The sequence below is a fragment of the Juglans regia genome, chromosome 9 (genome assembly GCF_001411555.2).
Source record: "Juglans regia cultivar Chandler chromosome 9, Walnut 2.0, whole genome shotgun sequence".
Taxonomy (NCBI): domain Eukaryota; kingdom Viridiplantae; phylum Streptophyta; class Magnoliopsida; order Fagales; family Juglandaceae; genus Juglans; species Juglans regia.
In genome coordinates, this window is record NC_049909.1 from 18,412,021 (window position 1) to 18,436,617 (window position 24,597).

The window sequence follows — 24,597 nt, forward strand, 5'->3', positions numbered from 1 at the left end:
AATAATTAAAACACTGATTTGAAGATGCGTAAAACATTAACTTAATTAAAAGTACTTAGAGGAATTAAGGTAGATATTATTTTAAACTAACTTTAGTTTATAAAATAGTATTCTTCATCATTAATAAAATGATGAAGTCTCACTTAACATATTTAAAAGGGTTGAACCATTTAATTAATAAAAGTTCTCAACATAATTTAAATCCCATAATATCTTAAATAATTGAAATCATTTTAATAATAATATTAAAATGATTTCCGGCAATTATAATATTTTTGGAGCTCTTTAATAATATTATGATTGTCGTATTTAAGATCAAATATTAATTCAACAATGATGGAAATACTCCTTATAAATATTTCCAGCATATTTAAAACACCGGGCGTGCCCTAGAAGTCACACGATATCTTTCGAGACACGCTATCATGGTTCGACACGCATAACGTGACTCGCAATCGGTAGTGAGAAAGGCAGATGATCACATAATCTCTGCCATTAGGGTTTGCTTACGTCATCAAGATGAAACATACGTCAAAAAGAGAGAAGCGTACGTAAGAAGAAGGAGCTGGGTATTACACAACACACACACACACAGGCTGGTCTTCTTGCACACGGGTTGGGCTTAATTAAAACACACACACAGCCCAACGACAAATTAAAAAGTCCAACCAAAAAAATACACCAGATTAAACATAAATAAAATAAATAAATACACAAATAAAATAAAACAAATACAATTAAGTAAAAACTATGGATTTGAAACACAAGAAAATTAGGAATCTCACAACGTCGCCGGGAGGTGCTAGGCAGAGGAAGCTGAAGCGGATTGTTGTCGAGGGAGGAGGGTTTCACTAGACAAATTTGAATGGAGATGAAAATTCAAAACTGACATTTTGTTTAGAATCAAAATGCACGTTTTGGTTCAGTAGCCACGCAAGGTTTGCAATGTGTGCACTGTTATAATGACTGATCATAGAAGAACTATACATTATTTCATAGCAAATGAGAGTGGAGGCCCTGTTTGGTTTGCTTAAATTTTAAAGAGGGATGCTACTTATCATTCTACGCCACACACGTTATATATTTTAAAATTATTTTTATTTTATTCTTATTAATCTAATCGAGTTATTCTACTCATCATCTATACACTACATACTTATTATAGAAAAAATAAAAAATAAAATAAAATAAGTGTACTGTATAGTGTGTAAGGATGATAAGTAGAATTATTCAATTTTAAAAATCTAATTTTAGTACAAACATCTTTTAAACTTAAAAGAAAAAAATAATTACAAACTTTTTTTTGGTCGTCTACCTAGATTTTTACTGAGAAGTTAAAAATTAAAAATTAAAACAAGTTTTACAAAAAATTAAAATAATTATATTCAAATCATTTTTTAAAATAATTCGAATAATTTTTAAGTTTATTTTTTTTAAAAATATTTATTTATCTACACAAAACTCTATAAATATGCAGCATCATAATACGTGTTTTTATTTTAAAAAAAAATCCTCAAAATTTCGTTAACTAAACAAATTCCATTTGCTAACTTCTCCATCGTCCATTATAATTTTTATATACGATTTTTACATCATTAGAAAATGTATCAACTCTTTCTAAATAGATCTCATCTCAAAATTCTTAATTAATTTTATCTCATCTTATTTTCATGTGTAATGTTCGATACAGTCATAAGTTATACTAGCACCACACACATCTTTTGAAAAAGAGTATAATTCACTATTAAAAAATAAATTTTTACAAATAAATCATATATTTATTCATTTCTTTTCAAAAAATGTGTACAACGGTTACACTTTTTATGACTGCAAATATCATTTTTTTATTTCCAAACACAATCCAATTCAAATATTTTCAAATTAATCATTACAATTTTTTCAAATTAATCATTATAAATTTTTTAAATTTTAAAAAATTATTATTTTTTAATTTTTAAACAAAAATAATATTATAAAATAATATTTTAATAATATTTTAATTTTAAAATATTTTTTATTTAATTTTTAATTTTTTAAAATTTAAAAAATACTCAATTTAATCAATTTTATTATTATTTTATTCATAAAATTTTCATTCCATCTCGCTTCTCACGACACCTATGGAAAAGCATTGACGGGAATGGAATCCCGATCGCTCTGACATGTTGAGTTTGTTGGTTTCCTCAAACGGGGGCCCCCCGAGTCGTCTTCAATCAACCTGAACCGCAAATGCAATGCAATTATGCAAGCCTCCACGGTGTCGTTTTCTTCCACTTGTGTCGTTTTATTTCAAAACAAAAGCAAAACTATCTACCTCTGGAGGTGGGCTGAGCTGACAAGCGGGCCCACCCACGTGCCCGCCTACCAAACCTAGGAAACCGGAGATAAATAAACCATCCCTATGTCGCCACGTGTCATGGCACTAAATCTTTGTGCGCAAGTACAAATAATAGCTCTTCGGTGCTCGCCCTCTCACAGTCACGGAAAGTCGGAAAGCCAACCTGACAGTTGACAGACGATTGTCAGCTGCTCTATTCTGAGACTGAGAAGTGATTAGAAGAACACTCCCTCACTCTTTGAGGTTTAAGGTTGCAACTTTTAAGTACCCAGATGATCTACGATTTTGTAACCAAACTTTGCTAGAAAATTTCTGGGATGTTCGGTTTCCTATGATGCTTTCAGTTCCTTGATGTTATCAGAAATCAAGTTGAGAGATTTTCTCAGTTTGATGTGATTTTGAAAGTGACAAGGAAAAAAAATGGAGAATTAGGCTTACTGATCCTGGGTCTGACTGTGTTTCTCATTTTCTCGTCTGGGTTATGTTTGTTGTCATGAGCAAGTGTTAAATTTGCTTTCCTTAGCTATTTTTGTGCCATACGCTGAAGTGTTGGTTTTAGAGTCTGAAAATTATATCTGTTTTCGTAGAACTCTTGCTTAGTGGGCTCTGCTTTGTTGTCATCTTTGAGACATGTCAGGTCCGAATCAACCTTAATTTCACTACTAAAAAACTTAAATTTATTTGTTACAAGCGATTTGATTATCTGATTACTCCACAAAAACAATCCTGATCATCTAAGGGCGTGTTGCTTGTCTTGATAACATTTGTCGTCAGTTTCTTAATTGAAAGCTCGATACCTACCTGAATTTCACAGTAATTTTCCATTTCATGATCAGCATCGTGATTTTTAATTATTATATATGTTGAGCATTTTGTGAACTACTTTTGTTATTCATGTCAGACCAAGGGCATTATTGATGGCCACGGTGACCGCCTCCCACTTTGTATCAAGAACTTCACATGCCAGCAGTCATGGAAGTTCAGGATCAGAAACTAAAGCAAACTTGGCACAAATGGGGCTCAGGAGCCAAGCAATGACCCATAATGGGTTAAGATCTTTGAACAAGTTGGATATGCTACAGATGAGAACCAATGCAAAAGCAATTGCCGGGCAAGCAAAAAGCAGAGTAGGAAACACTCAGAAGGATAGGCCTGCTGGGAAAATTATATGTGAACAAGGAATGAATTTGGTCTTTGTGGGAGCTGAAGTAGGTCCATGGAGCAAAACCGGTGGACTTGGTGATGTTCTCGGAGGACTGCCACCCGCAATGGCGGTAATAAGCGGAGTTCTCTTTCACTGTTTAGTTATTCTCATTGCTTGATTTGCAATTGTAATTTGTAGCTGTTCTGGTATAAGTTGGGGTATATGGTTGGATATGTTTGATGATTTATTATGGCAATTAATGTCTAGGCTAAGGGGCACCGAGTTATGACAATCTCTCCACGCTATGACCAGTACAAAGATGCATGGGACACTGAAGTTCTAGTTGAGGTAAATATCCAGGGTTATGTTTTCGAAAATGATTTATACACTCCTAGAATATACAAGCTTGGTACACTTTTTTTGAAAAAAGAATGAGAAATGTGAATCAAATGAAAAAAGTAACTTTTTCATGGTAGACTACTTTTTCTAAAGAAAGTCCACAGAACTTCACAGCCTATCTAGTATCTAGGATTCTTTTTATGTTTATGGAGATTCTTCCTTTTTGCGGGGATCATGTCTTGCTCAATTTTCTAGGCTTATGACTTCCCCCTGATTGTTCTCTAACTTCTCTCATTTGCAGATAAAAGTTGGGGATAGACTGGAAACTGTTCGCTTCTTCCACTGCTACAAACGAGGAGTTGATCGTGTATTTGTGGATCACCCAATGTTCCTTGAGAAGGTTTTCTTTTCTTTTTGTTTTTTTAGCACCAAAATCTTGGGTATGAGCCACACTTAAAATAGTGGAATATTCATCTGATGTTTGACTTTCTGAATACTCCAGGTATGGGGTAAAACTGGATCCAAAATCTATGGCCCCAGAGCTGGGCTGGATTACCAAGATAACCAACTTCGTTTCAGCTTGTTGTGCCAGGTAACTTATCCATTGCTCCCTTTATTTTATTTACCATTTTCAAACTTCAGCCATTGAATTGGGATGAAAATTGAAGAAAGCATAAAATTGACTTTGCTGATGGTGATGGCACACAACAAATGTGAATTTTTCCCAATTATCTGTCATCTCTTAAGGTGAAAAAAATTTTTGTTTCATTACTTTAAACTGTGATTTTTTTTTGTGTTACTTGCAATACACTGGCAAAGAGCTCCTATGTACCGTGTTATTGCCTACAAGTTTTTGCTTGATGATTCAATTAAGCCAGACTTTCAACCCATGCTCTGCCAACTTTAAAGTGCTCATCTACTAGTGATTAATTTGTAACACAATGTTTGAAGTCTTTAGTATGACATTTTTAAACCGAAAAATGATTCAGCCTACTCATGTTGGTTCCCATCTCATCATGCATTCAGTATGCAGTTGTAGTCTGGTAGCTGATCTATCTCATAGTTCTCAACTTTGGCATCTAGGATAACTCAAATAAACTTCCCCCCACCTCCTAATTTCTTACCTTTCAGGCTGCTCTGGAGGCACCAAGGGTTCTGAACCTAAACAGCAGTGAATATTTCTCTGGACCATATGGTGCGGACCCCTTCTTCATTTCTTAAAAAATTTGATATTTCTGTCGATAAATAGCTTCATTAAGGATCTTCCTTTCTGCCCCTTGCAGGGGAGGATGTTGTCTTTATTGCTAATGATTGGCACACTGCTCTTCTTCCGTGCTACCTGGAAACCATGTACAAACCAAGGGGAATTTACCAAACTGCCAAGGTAAGGTGCTATTGCTTCGAAGTGCCATCTAATGAAATGGTGCTTAAACTTGACTCTTCATTACTTAGGGGCTAACGCAGCTTGATAAATGATGGCAGGTTGTTTTCTGTATCCACAACATAGCCTACCAGGGCAGATTTGCCTTTCCAGACTTCTCGCTTCTCAATTTGCCTGATCAATTCAAGGGTTCTTTTGACTTTATTGATGGGTAAGTCTCTTAAATGATTCTTGTTTGTATTAGAACGAGTTTCAAATAGACAAGATTTGGGGAATTATCCTCTTGCTAAATGTGGTGCTAATATTTCTGTTGTCTATTTGGGGAATTATCCTCTTGCTAAATGTGTTGTTAATATTTCTGTGGTGCAGGCATGAAAAGCCAGTCAAGGGAAGGAAAATCAATTGGATGAAGGCCGGAATATTAGAATCAGACAGGGTCGTAACTGTGAGCCCATACTATGCCCAGGAACTTCTTTCTGGCGTTGAAAAAGGTGTTGAATTGGATAACATCATTCGTAAGACTGGCATCACTGGTATTGTGAATGGGATGGATGTTCAAGAATGGAATCCGGCCACTGACAAATACGTAGATGTGAAGTATGATGCCACAACTGTAAGTAACTTGCAAAAAACTCATGAGCTCCTTTGGAAATCTGCCTGTAAAAATCATTACTTATGGGTATTATATATGATTTATAGGTTATGGATGCAAAGCCTTTATTAAAGGAAGCCCTTCAAGCAGAAGTTGGGTTGCCTGTTGACAGAAATATTCCTTTGATAGGCTTCATTGGAAGATTGGAAGAGCAGAAAGGTTCAGATATTCTGGCAGCGGCTATTCCAAAGTTTATTGGGGAGGATGTTCAAGTCGTAGTCCTTGTAAGTCATTTAGGATGTTCTCTCTCCTAAAGTGTAGCTGCTGCAACAGGCACCATATCGAGTTTGACAATGGAATCTTTTGTTTCTATCAGGGAACCGGCAAAAAACCCATGGAGAAGCAAATTGAAATGCTGGAGATAATGTATCCCGACAAGGCCAGGGGAGTGGCAAAATTTAATGTCCCCTTGGCTCATATGATTATTGCTGGGGCTGATTTTGTACTTCTCCCAAGTAGATTTGAACCATGTGGTCTCATTCAGTTGCATGCTATGCGATATGGAACGGTAGAGCCCTTACCCTCTCTCGCTCTCTCTCTCTCTCTCTACCACGTGAGCTCACTTGACAAACTCTGCATAGCTTTAATCAATCACTTATTGTATAACTTGTCCACAGGTGCCTATTTGTGCCTCGACCGGGGGGCTTGTAGACACTGTCAAAGAAGGTTTTACAGGATTTCAGATGGGAGCTTTCAATGTTGAAGTAAGCTAATGAATTTTCCTGCTTCTCCGTGACACCAAAGTGCATCAATTCCTCTCTATTTCTCTGTTCTACTTCATATGGAAACTAATGAATCCGTGTTGCCGGTATGCTTTACAGTGTGACGTTCTTGATCCAGCTGATGTGAATGCAATAGCAGCAACTGTCAAGAGAGCTCTTGCAACCTATGGTACCCCTGGCTTGAAAGAGATCATCCAGAATTGCATGGCCCAAGATCTTTCATGGAAGGTCAGTATAATATTCGCCCTTTGGGATGCTTGTTCCATATGTAAAGTTTACTTGCATTCTATCAAGAAAGTTTTCTATTGCTCAAGTTAGCTTGTTAAAGCTTGAATTAAAGAAAACATTTCTCTATCTCACTGGTTTGAATCGTACGATGCAGGGACCAGCCAGACTATGGGAAAAGATGCTGCTGAGCCTGGGGGTTGCAGGCGGTGAACCTGGAAATGAAGGAGAGGAAATTGCTCCTCTTGCCAAGGAAAATGTTGCCGCTCCTTGAGCACCACATCCAATATCCTGTAATCTACCAGTATTAAGTACACTAACAAGTCTGGCCACGACGCTTTCACCTCATTCAAGTATCAATCCATGAGCAAAAGCAACATGCCTGATGAAGAACTCACCGCTGTTTTGCAGTATTTTGAGGGTTAATGGTCTTTAAAGCTGTGTGTGTATAAAAGTGATTTAATAAGATCTTGTTTTGGAAGTTAGTGCTTAAAAATGCTTTTAAGCAATATGTAAGTAAATAAATCTAGTTTTTGTGCTGGCAAGTGAAGTGCCTCTTTCTCCTGCATATTCACAATCTTCATCACAGTTAATTGGTTGCTCTTAGATGGCTGTTAGAGATACAAAGGGATCTCATACATTGATGTGGCATATAATTAGTGTGCCACGTGTCTATTTTTCCTAATCATTCTTCACTTTCCCTCTCTCTCCTCTTTCCCCCTTTAGTCGTGCGCCTCACACAACTCGATCTCCCAGCCACAGCAGCGCCACCCTAGCTTGTCGCCAACCACCACTAGTGGTCGTTCCCCCTCACCAGTGACCTCCCGACTGAACCCAGTCCCTTCACAGTGCAGCCCCTCTCCCTCTCCTCCTCTAGAAATCGAACCCTTCTCATACGGCTTCTCCCTCTAGCCACTGTAAACGCCATCATCGTAGCCCAACTGGGCCACTGCACCCAGTTCCTCATCAAACATAAGCTTCTCTCCCAACTACCGAAACCCCTCTTTCTCTCTCATTTCTCCTTGAGCAACTCCTTCCTCTCTCGATAAAAGCGTTGCCTCTCTCAATAACCTCCTTAGCGATGCTGCAAGCTGGCGGTTCCGCTTGGACCGCTAGTGTCTTATGTCCGACCACCCCTGGCCAGCAAGGGGAGTGGCCATGGGGAGATGGAAGGGTGTGGGAACGCTCACGCGCGGGGTTGGGGGGGGAGAGTGGGGAAAAGAAAAAAAAAATAAGGAGAAATGTGGCACACTGGTTGCCACATTAGTGTGTGAAATTTTTTTGTGAAATTCCTTTATATATATAGTGTTTTCCTTGCTTTTATATTCATTCCAAAGGATTGGATCCTATAATTGGTTTCAGATCAAATGGGTTGGGTCCTAAAACTTCTCAAACGGACTCGACCTTGTTCAAACTCAAGTTGCCCCTGAAATAATTCTCGAAGTCAGTGGAATTCAATGAACGGTTAGGATCAATACTTGGAGATATCGCAGACTGTGTGTTCCCTACATGATAAACAGCTGGAGCCTGGGAGTAATCATACGAATGATTAAGCTTTATGTTTGGCACGCTGGGCCACCCCGAAGATGTTTCAAAAAATTTCATTTCTAGCTCTGTTCTTCACTATTCATAAAAAATTTTCTAGCTTTTTTACCGCATAAAACGCAGAGTCACCGAAAGGTAGTCGTTTTGTTTTTTTTTTTGTTGCATGTAGGCCACGTATTCTGCGCTGGTTTCCCTTTCAGCCAGAGAAAGGAAGAAACATAAATACAAATAAAAGAAAACGTAGTTACCCTTTACCGCATAAAAAGCTTTTCCTGGTCTGGAAATGGTGACCATGTGAAGGGTGTCGGAGAACAAGCCTTGGGCCCCGCCTCAATCCTGCGTCATAACCATCCCCGCAGAGAGAATCAATCAGAATCAAACAAATTACGTTCCTCTATGCTTCTTTAAGAAAATGACAAGACGGCTACTGTCTCACAGTCAAGAGCCTCGCGCACTTACACATCCTGCTCCATAATCACACTTGCAAGTTACCCGTCTCTCTCTCTCTCTCTCTCGGTCTAGTAGTCTACAGCGTTCCCGGTTGCAGTCCACACGTACGGTCTCAGACTCGCATTGGCTGCTTGCTATCCATTTCTCGCTCGTATCCTTACAGCTTTACTCTTTTTTAAGAGCCGCAGCTGCATAACTTTTCAGTTTGCTCACCCCTAGTACTGATCAACCAAGTTTATCTCATCTTCTGCTTGAGAGAGATCCCCGATCCCATGGAGTTGAGCACATTTCGCGACTGCTCTTCGCTAATACTACTTTTTATCTCAGGTATGCTACACAGTCATCTCGTTTTTCTGATGTATTTTGTAGCTTTTGGCTTCGTTTGGTAAATTGGTTTCTAAATTCGCTGAGTTGGAAGAAGTTCCATTTTCGGGTTTCAATGTGCATTACTAGGAATTTTGTTGTTTCCTGTAATGGTTGCTTCAATTGGGATAAACTACGGCCAAATAGCGAACAATCTACCTTCGCCAGAGAGCGTGGTACCTCTTGTCAAAACCATCGGTGCCACTAAGGTGAAGCTCTACGACGCAGATCCACGAGTGCTCAAAGCATTCGCCAACACCGGCGTGGAATTCGTTGTCGGGCTGGGAAACGAGTACTTGGCGAAGATGAAGGACCCAGAAAATGCCCAAGCCTGGGTCAAGACCAACGTCCAGGCCTACCTTCCGGCAACGAAAATCACCTCCATCTTCGTTGGCAACGAAGTTTTAACCTTCAACGACACCGCTCTCGCAGGTTGTCTCCTACCGGCAATGCAGAACGTGCACACGGCGCTCGTGAATCTTGGGTTAGACAAGCAGGTGGCTGTGACCACCGCTCACTCCCTGGCCATTCTCGAAACCTCGTACCCACCTTCGGCCGGGGCTTTTCGCCGCGATCTGTCGGGCTGTATCACCCAGATTTTGAGCTTCCACGCCAAGACGGGCTCGCCATTCTTAATCAACGCGTACCCTTACTTCGCGTACAAGGCGAGCCCGAAGCATGTCACGCTGGACTTCGTTCTCTTCCAGCCGAACCCAGGGGTCGTAGACCCTGTTACGAACCTCCGCTACGACAACATGCTGTTCGCGCAGATCGACGCCGTGTACGCCGCACTCGCTTCAGCTGGCTACAAGAAGCTGCCGGTTCACATCTCCGAGACGGGTTGGCCGTCGAGAGGGGACGAGGACGAGGTCGGCGCGACCCCGGAGAACGCCAAGAAGTACAACGGGAATCTGTTTAAGCTGATGAAGAAGAAGGGTACGCCGATGAGACCGAGCTCGGACCTGAACATCTACGTCTTTGCTTTGTTCAACGAGAACATGAAGCCCGGACCGACTTCGGAGAGGAATTACGGGCTGTTCAAGCCGGACGGGACTCCCGCGTACGCCCTTTGCATTGCCACAAACGACGGCGTTAGTAACACTACGAACTTCGGGGGCTCTACTCCTGGCGGCTCTACTCCTAACAGCTCTACTCCTGGCAGCTCTGATACTCCCCTGACGCCGCCCACTGGTTATTTGTCCATTACCTCTGCTGCTCCGGTGAGTAAATTTTTGTTAATAATTTTTTCAAAGAAAAAAAAAAATCTTTGCCGTTTTTAGCGTATGATAATGGTACTGTGGATAATGCTTCAGGTCAACTGTTCAAAGGTAGAAAGAAAACGACATGCATATCTTAAATTCAAATCCTAATTCAAACCATGATAAGGAGAGATGTATTATCTCAACAAAAAAGTACTGTAAATCTTATTTCATAGGCTTTATAAATTTATGCCTTTAGCTAAAATTTAAAATATAAATCTAAATTTTATAAATTTGTACAAACTTTACGCATTCCGTTTAAACAAAATAGATAAATATGACACTCATAAAATTACTTTTAAATTTTGGTCATTGTTTTGAAATTCAAGACTTGTAAACTTTAAAAATATATCTAACATTACTCAAATATAAATAAAAATAATATTTATTTTATTGATAATGTATCATTAATCATATAAAAATCTAATGTCTGAAAAAAGTAGTGCTAACTGCTAAGATACAACCTTTTGTACAATTATTTTATAATCCTGTTTTAAATGAATGATATTTTTATAAAATATAATAATAATAATAATATTATTATTTTACAAAAATGTCACTCAATTAAAAGTGAGTTGTAAAAAAAACTATAAAATAGTTGTATCTTGCTACTACTCAAGTTGTGTTTGCGAACACAATTATTTCATATATTCTCAAATTATTTCACAATTATTTATAAATAATTTATTATTATTTATAAATTATTTATCATTATTTATAAATTATTTTATTATTATTTACAAATGATCTGAATACTCTTAACAAGCCTTAATATTATTTATATAAACAACAATAAATGCTATAAAAACAATCATGCAGCTCTCACTTGAATTCCAAGATACTTTTTGCTTGGGAAAACCCATTGTTGGCATTCGGTAATGGGTCTCCTCCATGGATCTTACTTCTAATAAAATTTATTTTATATTTTCTGATTTATTTCTTAAACTATAAATAAAATACTTTATTTCATATTTCTAGCCTTGTAACGAGGGATTCCATGATTCGAGACCTTGCTTCCACGAATCCAACCTCCTATATATATATATATAATTAAATTAAAAAAAAAAAACTAATAAAGAAGATGATGGACAGTCCCAAACAGAAAATACGACATGATAGATCTTGTGCACATAAATGCACAAGATACCTACCTGTCGCCTGGTCCAGTTTCCAAATTTTAATTGCCATTAAAATCCTGACAAGATATTCACTAGTGTTAGATTTTTGGACCATGCTACAGTCGGTAGCTGGGAGCTACCATTAGTTGTAGGAATTTTTTTTTTCTTTTTCATACATATAATTTTTTAATATTTTTTTAAAAAATAAAAAATATTATAATATTATTAAAAAATATTTTCTTAATTATTAAATCAAAATCAAAATCAAAAATCAAAACGGTAGAATGGAGCGGTAGAATAGAGTGATAAGAGTAGAATTATCCTAAATTTTTATCAACACTCCATGTATTTTGAAGTTTTGGGAGCCCTCAAAACTGGTCCCTCCGATGGATAGAGTTGGTAAATTGTGGAGGTCCCTTCAAAATAACAATAAGATCTTTGTCATCAAACCCAACACTAATGGTGGTGCTGTTGATTTCAGGAGAGGTACCAATCTATGGCTGCTCCAGCATTCCTTTTCTTCTTCATGTCTATGATGATGATGATGATGGGATTGGTCCACCATTAAAGATGGGAGAGCTAAGCGTTCAAACTTTTACCAGCCTCCAAGTGAAAAAAAAACTGCAATCAAAAGAGAAAAAAGAGGCTACTATGCTGTGTACATTACTATGTTCTGGGAGTCAATTATATTCATCAAACCAAACTAATGGGACCCTTTACCCCATCTATGCGTTCTCTTTCATTTGATTAATAATTGCTGGTGTGGCATGTAGGGTTTTATTGAGGATTGAAGTTGGATGATTTGGTGCTTGTTCATACATATTTTCTCACTTTCCAGTTGGCAACGAACAGTAAATATTTCTCACCGGTTTTAAGAATGGGTATGTGAAAGATTGGGGAGATTCTTGGCTTGATATGTTTGTTGTGGCTCCTCTTTCAGCTGTTAAGGGGAATATTACTGTTATTACTGAAGAGGATCTTCAATTTTTTTAAAATCTGAGTATATTAGCATAATTTATGATGTAAAGTTACATGGTGAGGAGATAGATGCTCTATAGCATAACAAACCCTCGTGAATCTATAGAATATGCTATTATGATTTGTTTCTTCTTCGCATTTTTGTCTTCAAACTTGCTATTACAAGTGCACATGCCCGTACAAAAACTTTTCACTGGCTTACATTTTGCTCATACAACATACCTTCTAGAACATGAAAAATAATGGTTTGGTTATCATTGTTCAATAGAATAAAGTGTTGAAAAGATCAGAGGAAGGACAATTTGTAAAACGGCAAGGTGATGAGGAGAATTGACTACGGCCGCCCTACATAACCCAGCATAGAACATCACAGGCAGGAAACTATCAGCAACCTAATAGCCGGCCAAAATTCACTATATTGATAAAAGTCACCATCCCTGCTCCCACTAGAAGTCACCATCCCTGCTCCCACCAGCTGATGTTCCGCAACCGCTTTTACTCTCGTGACATGTATCTCGAAGCTGAGAGTTCCATGTTTTTCCGGTAAGCGGACTCGTCATTCTATGGACTTGATGCCTGAACAAAGTTGGCTACACATAGTAAAGGGAAGCTCAAAGGCAATGAAACAGCAAAACGAACCCAATCATTGCCTTCAAAACTCCATGTTAGACTGGGATGACTCTCCTCCTCCCGACCTTGGTTCGATTTTAACTCTTTGATAGAATAACAGATATGCGGCTGAAGTCCTGATGTCAGTTTCACTCACTGGAGAAACATGACTGTCATCAAAATGGTACCATCTATTCTCGTTGATCAACTGCACAAGTTGCAAAGTCAAGCCATAAGAACCAGTGCCTAATAATATCCAATCATGTACTGTGGAGTCTCAACGAGTATCTCCCACTTAAAATTTAACACAACAAAGAATAAAAAAAACTGGATTAGTTATTATATCCTTTACCTTGCCGTATGCAGTGTAGTGCCCACCACCAAGACCACCATAATGGTTGCTGATAGCATATAGCTCATACACGTGAGATTGCCCATCTTTGCCCTTCACATATTTGCTCAAATCAAGGTTGCGAATAGGGAAATTCACAAAAGCGTCTAGTTTGTTCTTCAGGTATCTGCTGTAGGAGAACCGTTTCAAGTGAACAACAAGGATGTCTGGCAACATCCACAAATCAAGTTTTTTTGTTGCTTGCCTATGTTCCTTGCACCTTGGGCAATACCTGCATTTAAAATTTAAAAGATAGAATGAGGCAAGAACATTGCCCAATATTAGAGGAATATTGGTGAATCTATAAGCCATCGTCAGGACTAAAAAGTACTCTACCACATGTCATCTGGCCCTAGAGGTTCTTCAGTCAGGAATGCCTCCAAGCATGAAAACAAAGAAACAGCTTCCTGCCGGGTTTTCTTCACAGTGAACCCAGTCTTGTGAACCTCAGGGAGATCCTTGAGGTAACTGGAATCATATAATTCACGTTCTTTGTCACTCCAGTCGAGAAACACCTTAACAAGTTGACTTGATTTTATGAGAGAATCCTTCTCAATTGGCTTGCAACTCAAACCACTTCCATTAGTTAAAAAGAGCTGGAAGGATAAGTCCCTGCTGGATGTCTCCTCTACTTCCGTGTTTTTTATTGATTTGTCTCCCGGTACAGATTGAGCATTGTAGCTGTCCAAGGGTTCGTTCATAGCTTCTGAAACAAAGCCATTTTCTATACTGCTATGAGCCTTAGTCGAAGAAGAATATCTCCTCAAAGGTGATAGCATTCTAGAAACAGCAATACTAATACCAGCTCCATTTAGAGCATCTTCTCCTAAGTAAGTCACCAGAGGGGTTCCGAAAAGCTTCCTACCACCACCCTTTAGATTGTCGGATGTACATCTACATATAATAAATGAAAAGCATTTGGTGAGAAAATTTGATCCAGGAAAAAAAAAACAAGGACAGTGAAGAACTTAACCGATATGTGGGCAATTACTAGATCATTAGTCCTCTCTAGAAGGTAGTTGCTCCTCTCTCTTTAAACACTCACAGACACACAGTTAGAGACTTTGCAAAAGGACTCACATACTATAGTACAAATTTATTTATCAAAACTGAGCTAGCACCATAGGCACAGCAAATGCAAGAAGCATTCCTCTCCCCCTCTCTTGTTCACAGGCTTCTTAATTTTTATAGAAAGAAAAGGGGGCGGAGCTACCTATTTTATAAGTAGCCTTCAAGCCTTTACTATTTTATATTATTACAATTATCAAACATAGGGAAGGGTGCTTTCAGCTTCCAATCTTATATTATTTGCTGATAGATAGGGCTTATAGCTCCCTAAATAGAGAGGCCTTTAGGGATGCTGTGGAAGGTGCAGAGGCTCTGAATTATTTTTCTCGCTATGGCATTCTTTCCTCCAATTTTCTTATCACACAAGTGTAAATCAATTTTCCTTTCCTTTACGGGGCTCAAACTATAAGGAACCAAAAAGCCTTGTGCTGGACTGGGTCAACACTCTCATTCAACCCAACCATAAGACCACGGGCCATCCAAAACAGGCTGTAACTATGAAAATTTCTAACATAATGTAAAATTACCAAATGGAAAGCAAGAAGCCAAAGATTGAAGGAATTAAACTTACTTTTCCTGCAGTCGATGAATAATTTCTAGCTTTGTTCTTCTTGTTCCCCTTTTGGATAGTCGGTAGGCAACAATATGTTCATCATCCTTTATTGAAGCCAACGGTTCCAAAGGGTTCTCAAAATACCGATGGATCTGATGTTCATAAACCTACAAAATAAAAAAAATTCCCATCTCCGAGAATTATCAGAAGTGAAAAAGTTACTTTAGAGAGAAACAAAAAGACCTCAAAAGCAGTGAAAGATATGTTTACCTCTGCAAGCAGAAGGCTTTCATCACCCTTCAAGCAGCACGCAGTACCCAATGCCTGGCTAAGATCTTTACAGCAACCATGTTTAAACACAGTGACAGTGTAAGGCATAGGAAGACGACTTCCATCACCATAAAACATGGTAACCATCATTATCCGCGTCACAGTTGAAGGAAGTGGCAATGATAAGTACATGAATGGGTCAAAAGTAATTGAGATTTTGCCACATACCGGGCAAACCAGCGTGGACTTGTATTGACCCTGGGAAAAATTATAAGGATATTTAGAGTCAAAGAAAACAGTATCTAGGAAACAAAATTTAATCCTAAGGTTGCAGCATGGCGTAAAGATTTCATCTTTATTTAAAAAAAAAAAAATCCATTACTTGTAAAAAAATATTAATAGGAAAAATACCCAATCTACTAATTTATTTACTAAAAATATTTTTTTGACAAGATCTTTATTTTGTTATAAATAAAATAATTTAGTATAGAAGGCTAGAAGATTATAGAGCAACCGTATTCATAGGGGTGCTTGAAGGCTCCTACTTGATTAAAAATCTCTTGACAGTATGGTGAGGCCATACTGATAAAAGCAAAATTTTCAAATGTGGTAGACCATATTGGCTATGAAACGAACTTTATCACAGGTATTGAATATTTTAATCCTATGAAAAACCGATACAAATTAAAAGAATTGCTTACTTGGCAAACATCAACAATTACTGAATCATTCCGGGCCTTATGATACTTCCAGCACTCATCTGCAACTTCCTCATCTGGTCGACCATCCGAATCCTTCGTTTCAATGTAAGGTTTTTGTTTGACACGATTCAGATCTTCATGCAGTCCATCTAGTAAGAAGGCAAGAAGTTCCTAGAGAGAAGAAATATCATCATTTAGAACATACATAAAGGTAATGTAAAATACAAACTATAACTGAGAATAAACAGCAGTAACTCCAAAAGGCTACTCAATATCATGACGAGCAATCATACAATTGACAAACAAGCAGCAAGACTAAAGCACAAAAATACAGTTCGCTAGGTCCAAATATCTATGCAGTCAGATGTTGCACATAATACAACATATAATTACTAAATATAATTACCTACACAATCATTTACTAAATAACTATCAGATGGAAGGGAGCAGCATAGAACTAATAGATCAGACTCAAGGAATGGATGAAGATTATACAGGGAACAACCAACCTGTTTTTAAAACATAATCATATGAAGTGGATTCAAAAATGGAATTCTTGAGATATTAATCACATAATAAAGTCTATGTACTCTTTTAAGCTTTTCCAAGATTTCCTCAGATTGACTTTCTTCCCACAATATATACAGGCATGATGAGACAACAGTCTCTATAAAATATAGCATGGCTAATATCAACTGATAAAAATAGCAGAGAAGTCAAGCACTTTGATATTTTGCAATACTAACCTGAGAATCATGCTGATTATAACCACTAAATTGTGGAGCAAATCGAGCAAGTTTCCCCTTAAATGCACGTGGAGCAATTGTTGTTCGCCCTGAAGACCACAATTTTCTCAGTAGCTCACCAAATGCAAGTGCAAGCTCACCCTGCACAATGCCAACGAAGTTTTAAATTTTAGGTGGTCGAAAGACCAGCTATCACAATGAGCCATAATTTATCTCAATCCATAGGAAACAAGCAGAAGGGGAAGAATAGACAGCCTACATTCATTCCTAGTGGATTTTCTGTGTTGATCTCCTCGGAATAATCTTGCAAGAAATACTCAACAAGAGGGGGCGTGTGAACTAAACACTGAATGGCACTATTCATGAAACAAGTATTCCCCAGATTCTGCAGTCCTGCTAATCCTCCATGTTCTCCTTTTCTCCCAGAGTTATAACTATCATATCTACCATCTATATCACTAAATCCGGTGCTCAATGCACTTCCCCGATTCAAATTAAAACTATAACCAATTGAATGCCCATTTGATGTGGTTGGCCCCCCTGCAATTGTCAAAGATGATCTTGAAGGTTCTAGGGGTACCAGAGCTAACTCATTTCCTGTTGAATCCATGCCAAATTGAGAAGAATAATGTTCATCAACTTGTACCTCCAGAAGGATCTGTGGAGAAAAGAATGCATCAACAATGCAGCTGTGGTTTAATTTACATGAATCACCAAAAACGCAAATTTGTAGATCATCTTCAAAAGAACACATAGAACTTACATCCCAACAAGTAATATGCATTCTATTAACAGTAGGGCAGCAAATTTCTACTAGAAAATAGTCTATTGTCAGTTGAAAAAAATAGGCATTTCCAAAATTTCACTTAATATCTTTACAAAATCACATTTATCACTTTCTCCGTCTTTTGTGACACAGTTACTATAGTCACCTCATATTGTTTCGCCAACAAGCTCAAACTAAAATGGAACATCTTCCCCCAGTAAGAACCAGATGGAGGGTAAAGTCATGAGCTCAAAAGAAATTAGGTGTTCCTATGAGTTACCAATAGAAGAAAACATTTCTTTGGCTCATGAAATGTTTCTACTTCCTACCCAACTAAAAGTTTAGAACAAAGCATGACACTAAAGAACTTGCCTAAGAGTCACAGCAATCTGACCAGATTCTTAAACAAATTGAAGTCCAGACAGAAACAAGATGCTAAAAAAACTAGCAGTCAATAAAACTATTCATTAGCATCCAAGCTGCAGAAGGTATCAACTATAGTCAGTTAATAGGAGCAATAAAATTATAACAGCCATCTCCACTGAAATTTGAAGCCCCAAAAAAAGCTTTATTTAGGCTTCATCATGTATAGGATGAATGAGTTGACAGAGTACCCACATGTTGATCCATCTGCAAGTGTGATTCCTCCAGGGTTTGGTTTGAAATATTTAAAGGTGCATGCTTCTTCTCATTGAAGTAGTCCCAAATACAAGCCTGTAAACCAATAACCAACAAGAAAGGAACTTTATATTACCTCAAAGAAAACAAAAACAATAGTCCAATGAAAAAAAAAAAAAAAGAGAAGCACCTTTCCTTGCGCTATTCCTTTAAGTGCACACACCCTATCATAAAGTTCACGTATAGAAGCCTGAAAAAAAGGAGTGAGAACAAAAAGAAAAAAAATGAGGTAAAAGCAGTATGGTTCACAAGCACTCACAAATGTGAAAATCCTAATTTAAAAGCGAAAAAAAAACCAAAAGCAATGTGGTTCTTGAGTTTGACAAATTAACAATCCACAAGTTTTTGGCACAACTAAAAAGCTAAAAAAGGGAAGACCATCAAAGCATTAAATTCATGGAGACATACCATCCTCATTCCAAACACTTCAAAAGCATTGTAGAATTAAAAGAGAGAACTAAGAAGAATGTATAATCTAGAGAAAATATCGTGCAAAAAAGAAGAAGAAGCCAGTACCTTTTTGCTTAACCTTACAACTGATTGGCTGTTGTCTCTTGAATCAATCAAATTAAGACAAAGTCGATAAACCTCCACATTAAATTGCTGGTGTTTGACACCTTCCTGTAAAATCAACTTCCTCGGTAATGCCGGTCCTCCTTTGTACCTTGAAAAAACAAGATGAGAAAATTATCACCCACTAACTACTGTACTACTGTGGTACATCCCACCCTCCAATATGGAGTTCAAGTCATGGCTGCGCTTTGAACATATGGGACCTCAACCAAAGACATAATTTCACAATCCCAATGAAATACATTCAACAATAATAAGCCACACGAACACCATTGAATGTGAGACCTAAAGGTGAGCATCTTCACATTAAATTACCAAAAGCACGCCAGGTGGTGAATTTCATTACAAGAATATCTAGTGATAACTGATGCCATATCTATATATGACTCCTTTTTAATTCTATTTGATAAGTTAACATTTGCAACAAATAGCACCAAAGGAGGCACATTCCACATGCACAACAATCAAACAAAAGACATGTATGTAAGTAACTCCAGCCTCGAAGTACAAACTTTACATTATTCCTTAAACTAAATATGTCACATATATTCTTCAAATCACCCGTCAAGAGTGCAGGCAGCCTAGCGTTAGGGCAGGGGATGAGCTAGAGACTTAGACATCTTGAGTTCAATACTGCAATAGGAGGTCCCTTATATTAACTGATACATGGTTTTAGCGAGTGGAGTTGTGTATCTGGGGGTTGCTTCCCAGGGGAGGGGGGGTTCTGAAAGGCCCTACCTTAGTGAGACCCCATGTCATACAAAATAATACATTTTCTTCAAATTAACAAACAGCCTTCACAATTGAAAAAGATGGGAAAAATCAAACAGTGATAGTATTTATTTAAGAACAGAATTTAAATTGTACGTAAAAATTACCAATCAAAAAGCTTTTCCCAAACTTCTTGAGGAACTAAAACATAGTCCACCCCTTCATGCAAAGATTTTCGAACCTCTAAATCATTGCTCCCATGATCATTTATGTCTAGAACAATATCAGAATTATCAATTGGTCCAGGTCTATCTGCCATTTTTGAAGGAACCACTTTCGAGTGCCAAGAACCAGATAACTGCTTATCAGTTGGAGATTCAGCATTGCCCTGACCAACATACCTCTGCCAGCTTGTAAACCACCTAGAAAAATTTAGACCAATTGCAATCACAAACGTGAGCCTTTTAGTATTAAACGTTCAGGATCAAAAAGCAACTTAGCAAGTATTATTAGCGGCACCAACTTAAAACAGCGAAAAAAGAAATAGAGAAAGAAATTATATTTCAGTACATTAGTAGCCATTACTCAAAGTTGAAACCAGCCCTCAGACAAAGAGAAGCAACCAAAAACCCGTCCTTGGCCCACTATACAAAATCCAAACTCGAGGTATTTACCATGTAAAGCCTTCAACGCTTTCTCTCCTAATTCCTAGAAGAACAATCTGCCCGCAACAAGCCAAAACCCTAAAACTAGCAAAAGAGCCACATTTAATACCTTACTCCGTCCACTAAAGTATTTTACACAAGTACCTAAAACAGAGTGATCTTCTATTCTACTGCTTCATAAAATTCTCGTCTTCTCCCTCCGAATGCACACCGAAACTCGCAAGCAAAAGAAGGGGAAAAACTACAAATATCGCAATGACAATTATTGCCCATGATAATGATATGCCTGGAGCAACACACCATAGTTTCTTCATATAAACATCATGCAAACGATCATTTCTTTAGAAAATCCCAACTGGGTGTATATGTATGTGTAAATGTGTGTGATATATATTTAAAAAAATGACCAAAAACTAAAAAGTACCTGTTGGAAATGACGTAGTAGATGTTGCCTTCTTTCAAATTATTTTCGGATGTATTCATCAAATTCGTTACGATCCGATTCTCTTCCTCGGGCGGATGCGGCAAGCAACTCGCCCCGTTTTCCATCATGAAACCCGAATCCGGAATCGTCATGATCAATCACAAAACCTGCCAATTGAAAATCAGATGAAGATCTCAAATCCAAATCATAAAACTTAAAACTTAGGATTTTTTTTATCCAAAAGGTGTTCGAGATTCACGAACTGGACGAACCTTAGGTTAAAATATCGAGGGAAGAAGGAGATCGGGGAGCTGGGACGGATATTCAGGATGGAAAAGAGAAAATTTACTCCTGCAGGGGTTGAGGGAAAAATGATCTGGGAAAGGCAAAGAACTAACAAGAGAAAATTGTTTTACGGTCCTCCAACGACCTTGTCCTTTATATATTTTTCTTGAGACACACAAACGCTTTTAAAGCCTCCAAGAAAGGAACTTGCAAAGAAGGCCTTAAAGTAATGCCAACTGTTTTACTTTTCCTATGCCTGGAGCTGATTATGACTTATTTTGGCTGTCCATTTTCTCTCAAATTTTCTTTTTTCCTGGATTTTCTCAGAACCACACTGACGGTGTACCAATCGAAATGTGTAATGCCTTGCCTCCTCCTCCTCTCTCTCTCTCTCTCTCTCTCTCTCTCTCTAGATTTTGTCCTTAAAACCCGATTGCCAACAGCATTATCTGTGCCAATGTCTTTGACATTAGACAGTGTCAATGAAGACAAATGATTTCGCAGATTAATCCATATATTCAGCTGAAAAGTTGCTTCATATTTTCGTGATCACATCTTCTATAATTATGGCCAGGTTGAAATTAGCATCTCGATATAAATAATTTTAAGACTGATTATTTTTAAAAATTAACGAAATTTAAAAAATAGGTTTTTATATATGAATTATATATATATATATATATTTTTTAAATCAGCGTACAGTGTTTACTTTACAAATTATTCTTTTATTATTCGAATGTATATATATACATATATATATATGCATACAACTTGTATTTGATTTAATAAAGATGTAAAATTGAAGAAATGAAACGTAAAAAACAATATTAAACAACTAATAGACCAGGCTGCACCATTTAATACGGTGCCTCTAGATGTTCTGACGTGGCAAAGACCCTGTGATCCAACATGAGCGGCCTGTGTCTTGTCGTCGCATGCCATATTTCACGTCCTTTTTTTTTTTTTTTAAATAATTTTTTTTGAAATCATCTCTTTCATTCGTAACCTTTACTAAAACAAAGTTAATAAACAGTTAGTAATGTCCTCAATGTCCACTATACAGTCTCTGACATTAAGAGCATTCTTCCCTAATTTATGGGCAACTACCTTCACGATGTGTGATTACAAAAACATTGCTCCAATCTATCCATTATTGCTTGGATATATGAGGTGATCATACCAAAATTGCTTTCATCCTTCTTCTTCTGTTGTATAGTATCGACTATATTCTTGGAGTCACCTACTAGAATTACCTTATTCATTCCTAACTCAAGTCCAAGAATGATTGCCTTTGATACAGTTGTTGCCTCTGCATAAGTGGATCTAGAAATGCATCTTCTTTCTTTTTCAAGTTTGCCAAAAAAATCGCTTCTTCATCTCTTACTGTTGCTCTTATTCCTATTTTACATCCTTTTTTTTTCATCTACAACCACATCCCAATTTATCTTACAAAAACCTTGAGGTGGACTAACCCATATGACCCTTCTGTCTATTGCTGCAATCTGATCATTCTCTTCTAACCTTGTTGTTGCACATTCTGTCATCAATTCACTTGCTCTATGCATGACTAGATTAGGATCAATCATAGTGTTCTTCAATACATATTAGTTTATTCTCCACCAAATGTTCCATAAAACTAGAATAAGCTCAATCATCTCCTGCTTGTTGAGTCTTTTGAACAAGTCCTGAATAAAACACCTTGAAACTGCTACATGTTATCTTTGTTTTTTGAATTTTTCTTGAACTTTGACTCAGTATATCAGTTCCTGAAATACACTCCCATGGTACATGTTAAGTTGTTTCTTGTTCCTTGAGGCATATTGGACAACTTGAATCTTGAATGATCTTCTTCTGGCACAAGTTGACCCTGGTTGGCAGTATATTCGAACATGCTCTCCAAAGAAAGTTCTTGGCGACTGGAGGTATTGGCAGCTTCCAGAAACTGGTCCACTCCTCTTTGTTGGTAACTCTTTTTGAAGTCTTTCCTTGTTTCCTTTCTTGTAGTTAGTTTCCTTAGTAAATGATAAGCACTTTTCACTGTGAATTCTCCCCTAGTATTACTTCTCCAAATCAATCTGTCTTCCTGATTATACTTGCTAATATGGATTTTAGTTATCAAGCCATCTTTTGTACTATTGAAGATTGATTGAATTAAAGAGATGTTCCATTCTTTTGTTTATTGTTGGATGAGGTCTTCCACTCTTGCACCATTTTCCAACAAGTTATAACCAGATTGAGGTTTGTACAATATAGGTTGAGGTAGCCATAAATCTGTCCAAATTCTAACAGATTTACCATTTCTAAATCTCCAATTTGACCCTTCTTGAATTACTTCTCTTACTGATAACAAACTTCTCCAAATATAGAAAGGGTTGCTTCCTAGTTTTGCATTGAAAAAATTTGAGTGAGGGTAGTATTTTACCTTTAGAACACTTACTGCTAGGGAATCTGGATTTTTAATCATTCTCCAAACTTGTTTTGCTAACAAAGCTTGATTAAACTTTTCAAATTCTCTAAATCCGAGACCCCTTATTTCTCTAGCCTTCCCCATTTTTGACCAACTCATCCAGCTTGTCTTTCTCTCTTTATTTACCTGCCCCCACCAATAGTTGCTCATTAAACTGTTTAATTATTTCAGAAATCCCTTAGGAAGTTTAAAATCTTCCATTGAATATGTTGGAATAGCTTGAATCACTGATTTTATCAATATTTCTCTGCCTGCTTGAGATAAAAACTTCCACTTCCAATTTGTCAATTTCCCTCATACTTTGTCTAGTATTACCTTAAAACTAATGATTCTCGATCTGCCTATTAAAGTTGTAAGGCCTATAGATTTATCATAAGAGTTTATAATTCTTACCCTTGCAACCCTTATGACAATGTCCCTTATGGAAGCCTTTGTATTGTTGCTGAAACATAGAGCAGTTTTGTCTTTGTTTATTCTTTGGCATGATGCTCTTTCATACTGACTTATGATGTAACTAAGCCTACTCCATTCTAGTGATGAGGCTTTGCAAAATAGTACATTGTCATCTGCAAAAAACGGATGGTTTAAGTGAAATTGATCCCTACCAATTAGTAACCTAGTAATCATCCTCTTCTATTCAGCCTTGTTTAGCATTTGAATTAGAGCTTCATAACATATTATAAATAGATAGGGTGACATTGGGTCTCCCTATCTAATTCCTCTAGTAGGAGCAAATTCTGGTTGAGGAAAGCCATTCACCAGTAAAGAGTATGTGACAGTGGTAACACATTTAAGAACCAATTCTATCAATCTTCTATTGAACCCCATCTTTACCATTATTGTCTCTAGAAAACTTCACTACAATCTATCATAGACCTTGCTCATGTCCATTTTGAGTGCCATGAACCCAGTATTTCCTTTCATCTTGCAATGCATTGAATGCATAGCTTCGAAAGCAAGTACTGTATTATCTGTAATTATTCTCCCAAGAACAAATGCTATCTAATTTGAAGAAACGATGTCAGGTAGGATTTGCTTCAACCTATTTGACAGAACTTTGGCCATAATTTTGTATAATACATTACACAAACTAATAGGTCTATATTCTGTGACATTTGAGGGATTTTTTTTTTTTTTAAGGAATTAAGACTATGAAAGTCTTATTGATAGAATAAT

At 37.3% G+C, this 24,597-nt stretch overlaps 3 protein-coding genes across 7 annotated transcripts; 2 read left to right on the forward strand and 1 right to left on the reverse strand.

The window, feature by feature from the left end:
- The first annotated feature begins 2,460 nt into the window (after positions 1–2,460).
- On the forward strand, positions 2,461–7,369 carry LOC108993773 (granule-bound starch synthase 1, chloroplastic/amyloplastic-like). Of its 4 annotated transcripts, none has more exons than XM_018968790.2 (14): positions 2,461–2,588; positions 3,240–3,612; positions 3,750–3,830; positions 4,123–4,221; positions 4,324–4,413; positions 4,953–5,016; positions 5,105–5,205; positions 5,304–5,413; positions 5,572–5,815; positions 5,902–6,078; positions 6,171–6,362; positions 6,472–6,558; positions 6,676–6,804; positions 6,959–7,369. In XM_018968790.2, the coding sequence occupies exons 2-14, from the start codon at positions 3,256–3,258 to the stop codon at positions 7,073–7,075; spliced, it is 1,848 nt and encodes a 615-aa protein (XP_018824335.1). In that variant the 5' UTR covers positions 2,461–2,588; positions 3,240–3,255; the 3' UTR covers positions 7,076–7,369. The 4 variants fall into 4 exon arrangements, with proteins under 4 accessions (XP_018824335.1, XP_035549829.1, XP_018824339.1 ...); XM_035693936.1 differs by lacking the exon at positions 2,461–2,588 and adding an exon at positions 2,637–2,975; XM_018968794.2 differs by lacking the exon at positions 2,461–2,588 and adding an exon at positions 2,637–2,785.
- A 1,228-nt stretch (positions 7,370–8,597) lies between these two features.
- On the forward strand, positions 8,598–12,640 carry LOC108993761 (glucan endo-1,3-beta-glucosidase 11-like). Of its 2 annotated transcripts, none has more exons than XM_018968774.2 (3): positions 8,598–9,123; positions 9,250–10,379; positions 12,018–12,640. In XM_018968774.2, exons 1-3 carry the CDS (start codon positions 9,069–9,071, stop codon positions 12,102–12,104), a joined length of 1,272 nt encoding a protein of 423 aa, XP_018824319.2. In that variant the 5' UTR covers positions 8,598–9,068; the 3' UTR covers positions 12,105–12,640. The 2 variants fall into 2 exon arrangements, with proteins under 2 accessions (XP_018824319.2, XP_035550135.1); XM_035694242.1 differs by having other exon boundaries at positions 8,734–9,123; positions 9,218–10,379.
- LOC108993760 (ubiquitin carboxyl-terminal hydrolase 9-like) lies at positions 12,597–21,292 on the reverse strand. Its single transcript, XM_018968773.2, has 14 exons — positions 20,942–21,292; positions 20,670–20,836; positions 19,748–20,002; positions 18,813–18,960; positions 18,427–18,486; positions 18,237–18,332; positions 17,112–17,510; positions 16,853–16,993; positions 16,107–16,277; positions 15,406–15,663; positions 15,154–15,302; positions 13,851–14,408; positions 13,476–13,746; positions 12,597–13,331 (listed from the first exon to the last, which is right to left on the reverse strand). Exons 2-14 carry the CDS (start codon positions 20,819–20,821, stop codon positions 13,167–13,169), a joined length of 2,823 nt encoding a protein of 940 aa, XP_018824318.1. The 5' UTR covers positions 20,822–20,836; positions 20,942–21,292; the 3' UTR covers positions 12,597–13,166.
- Positions 21,293–24,597: the final 3,305 nt, after the last annotated feature.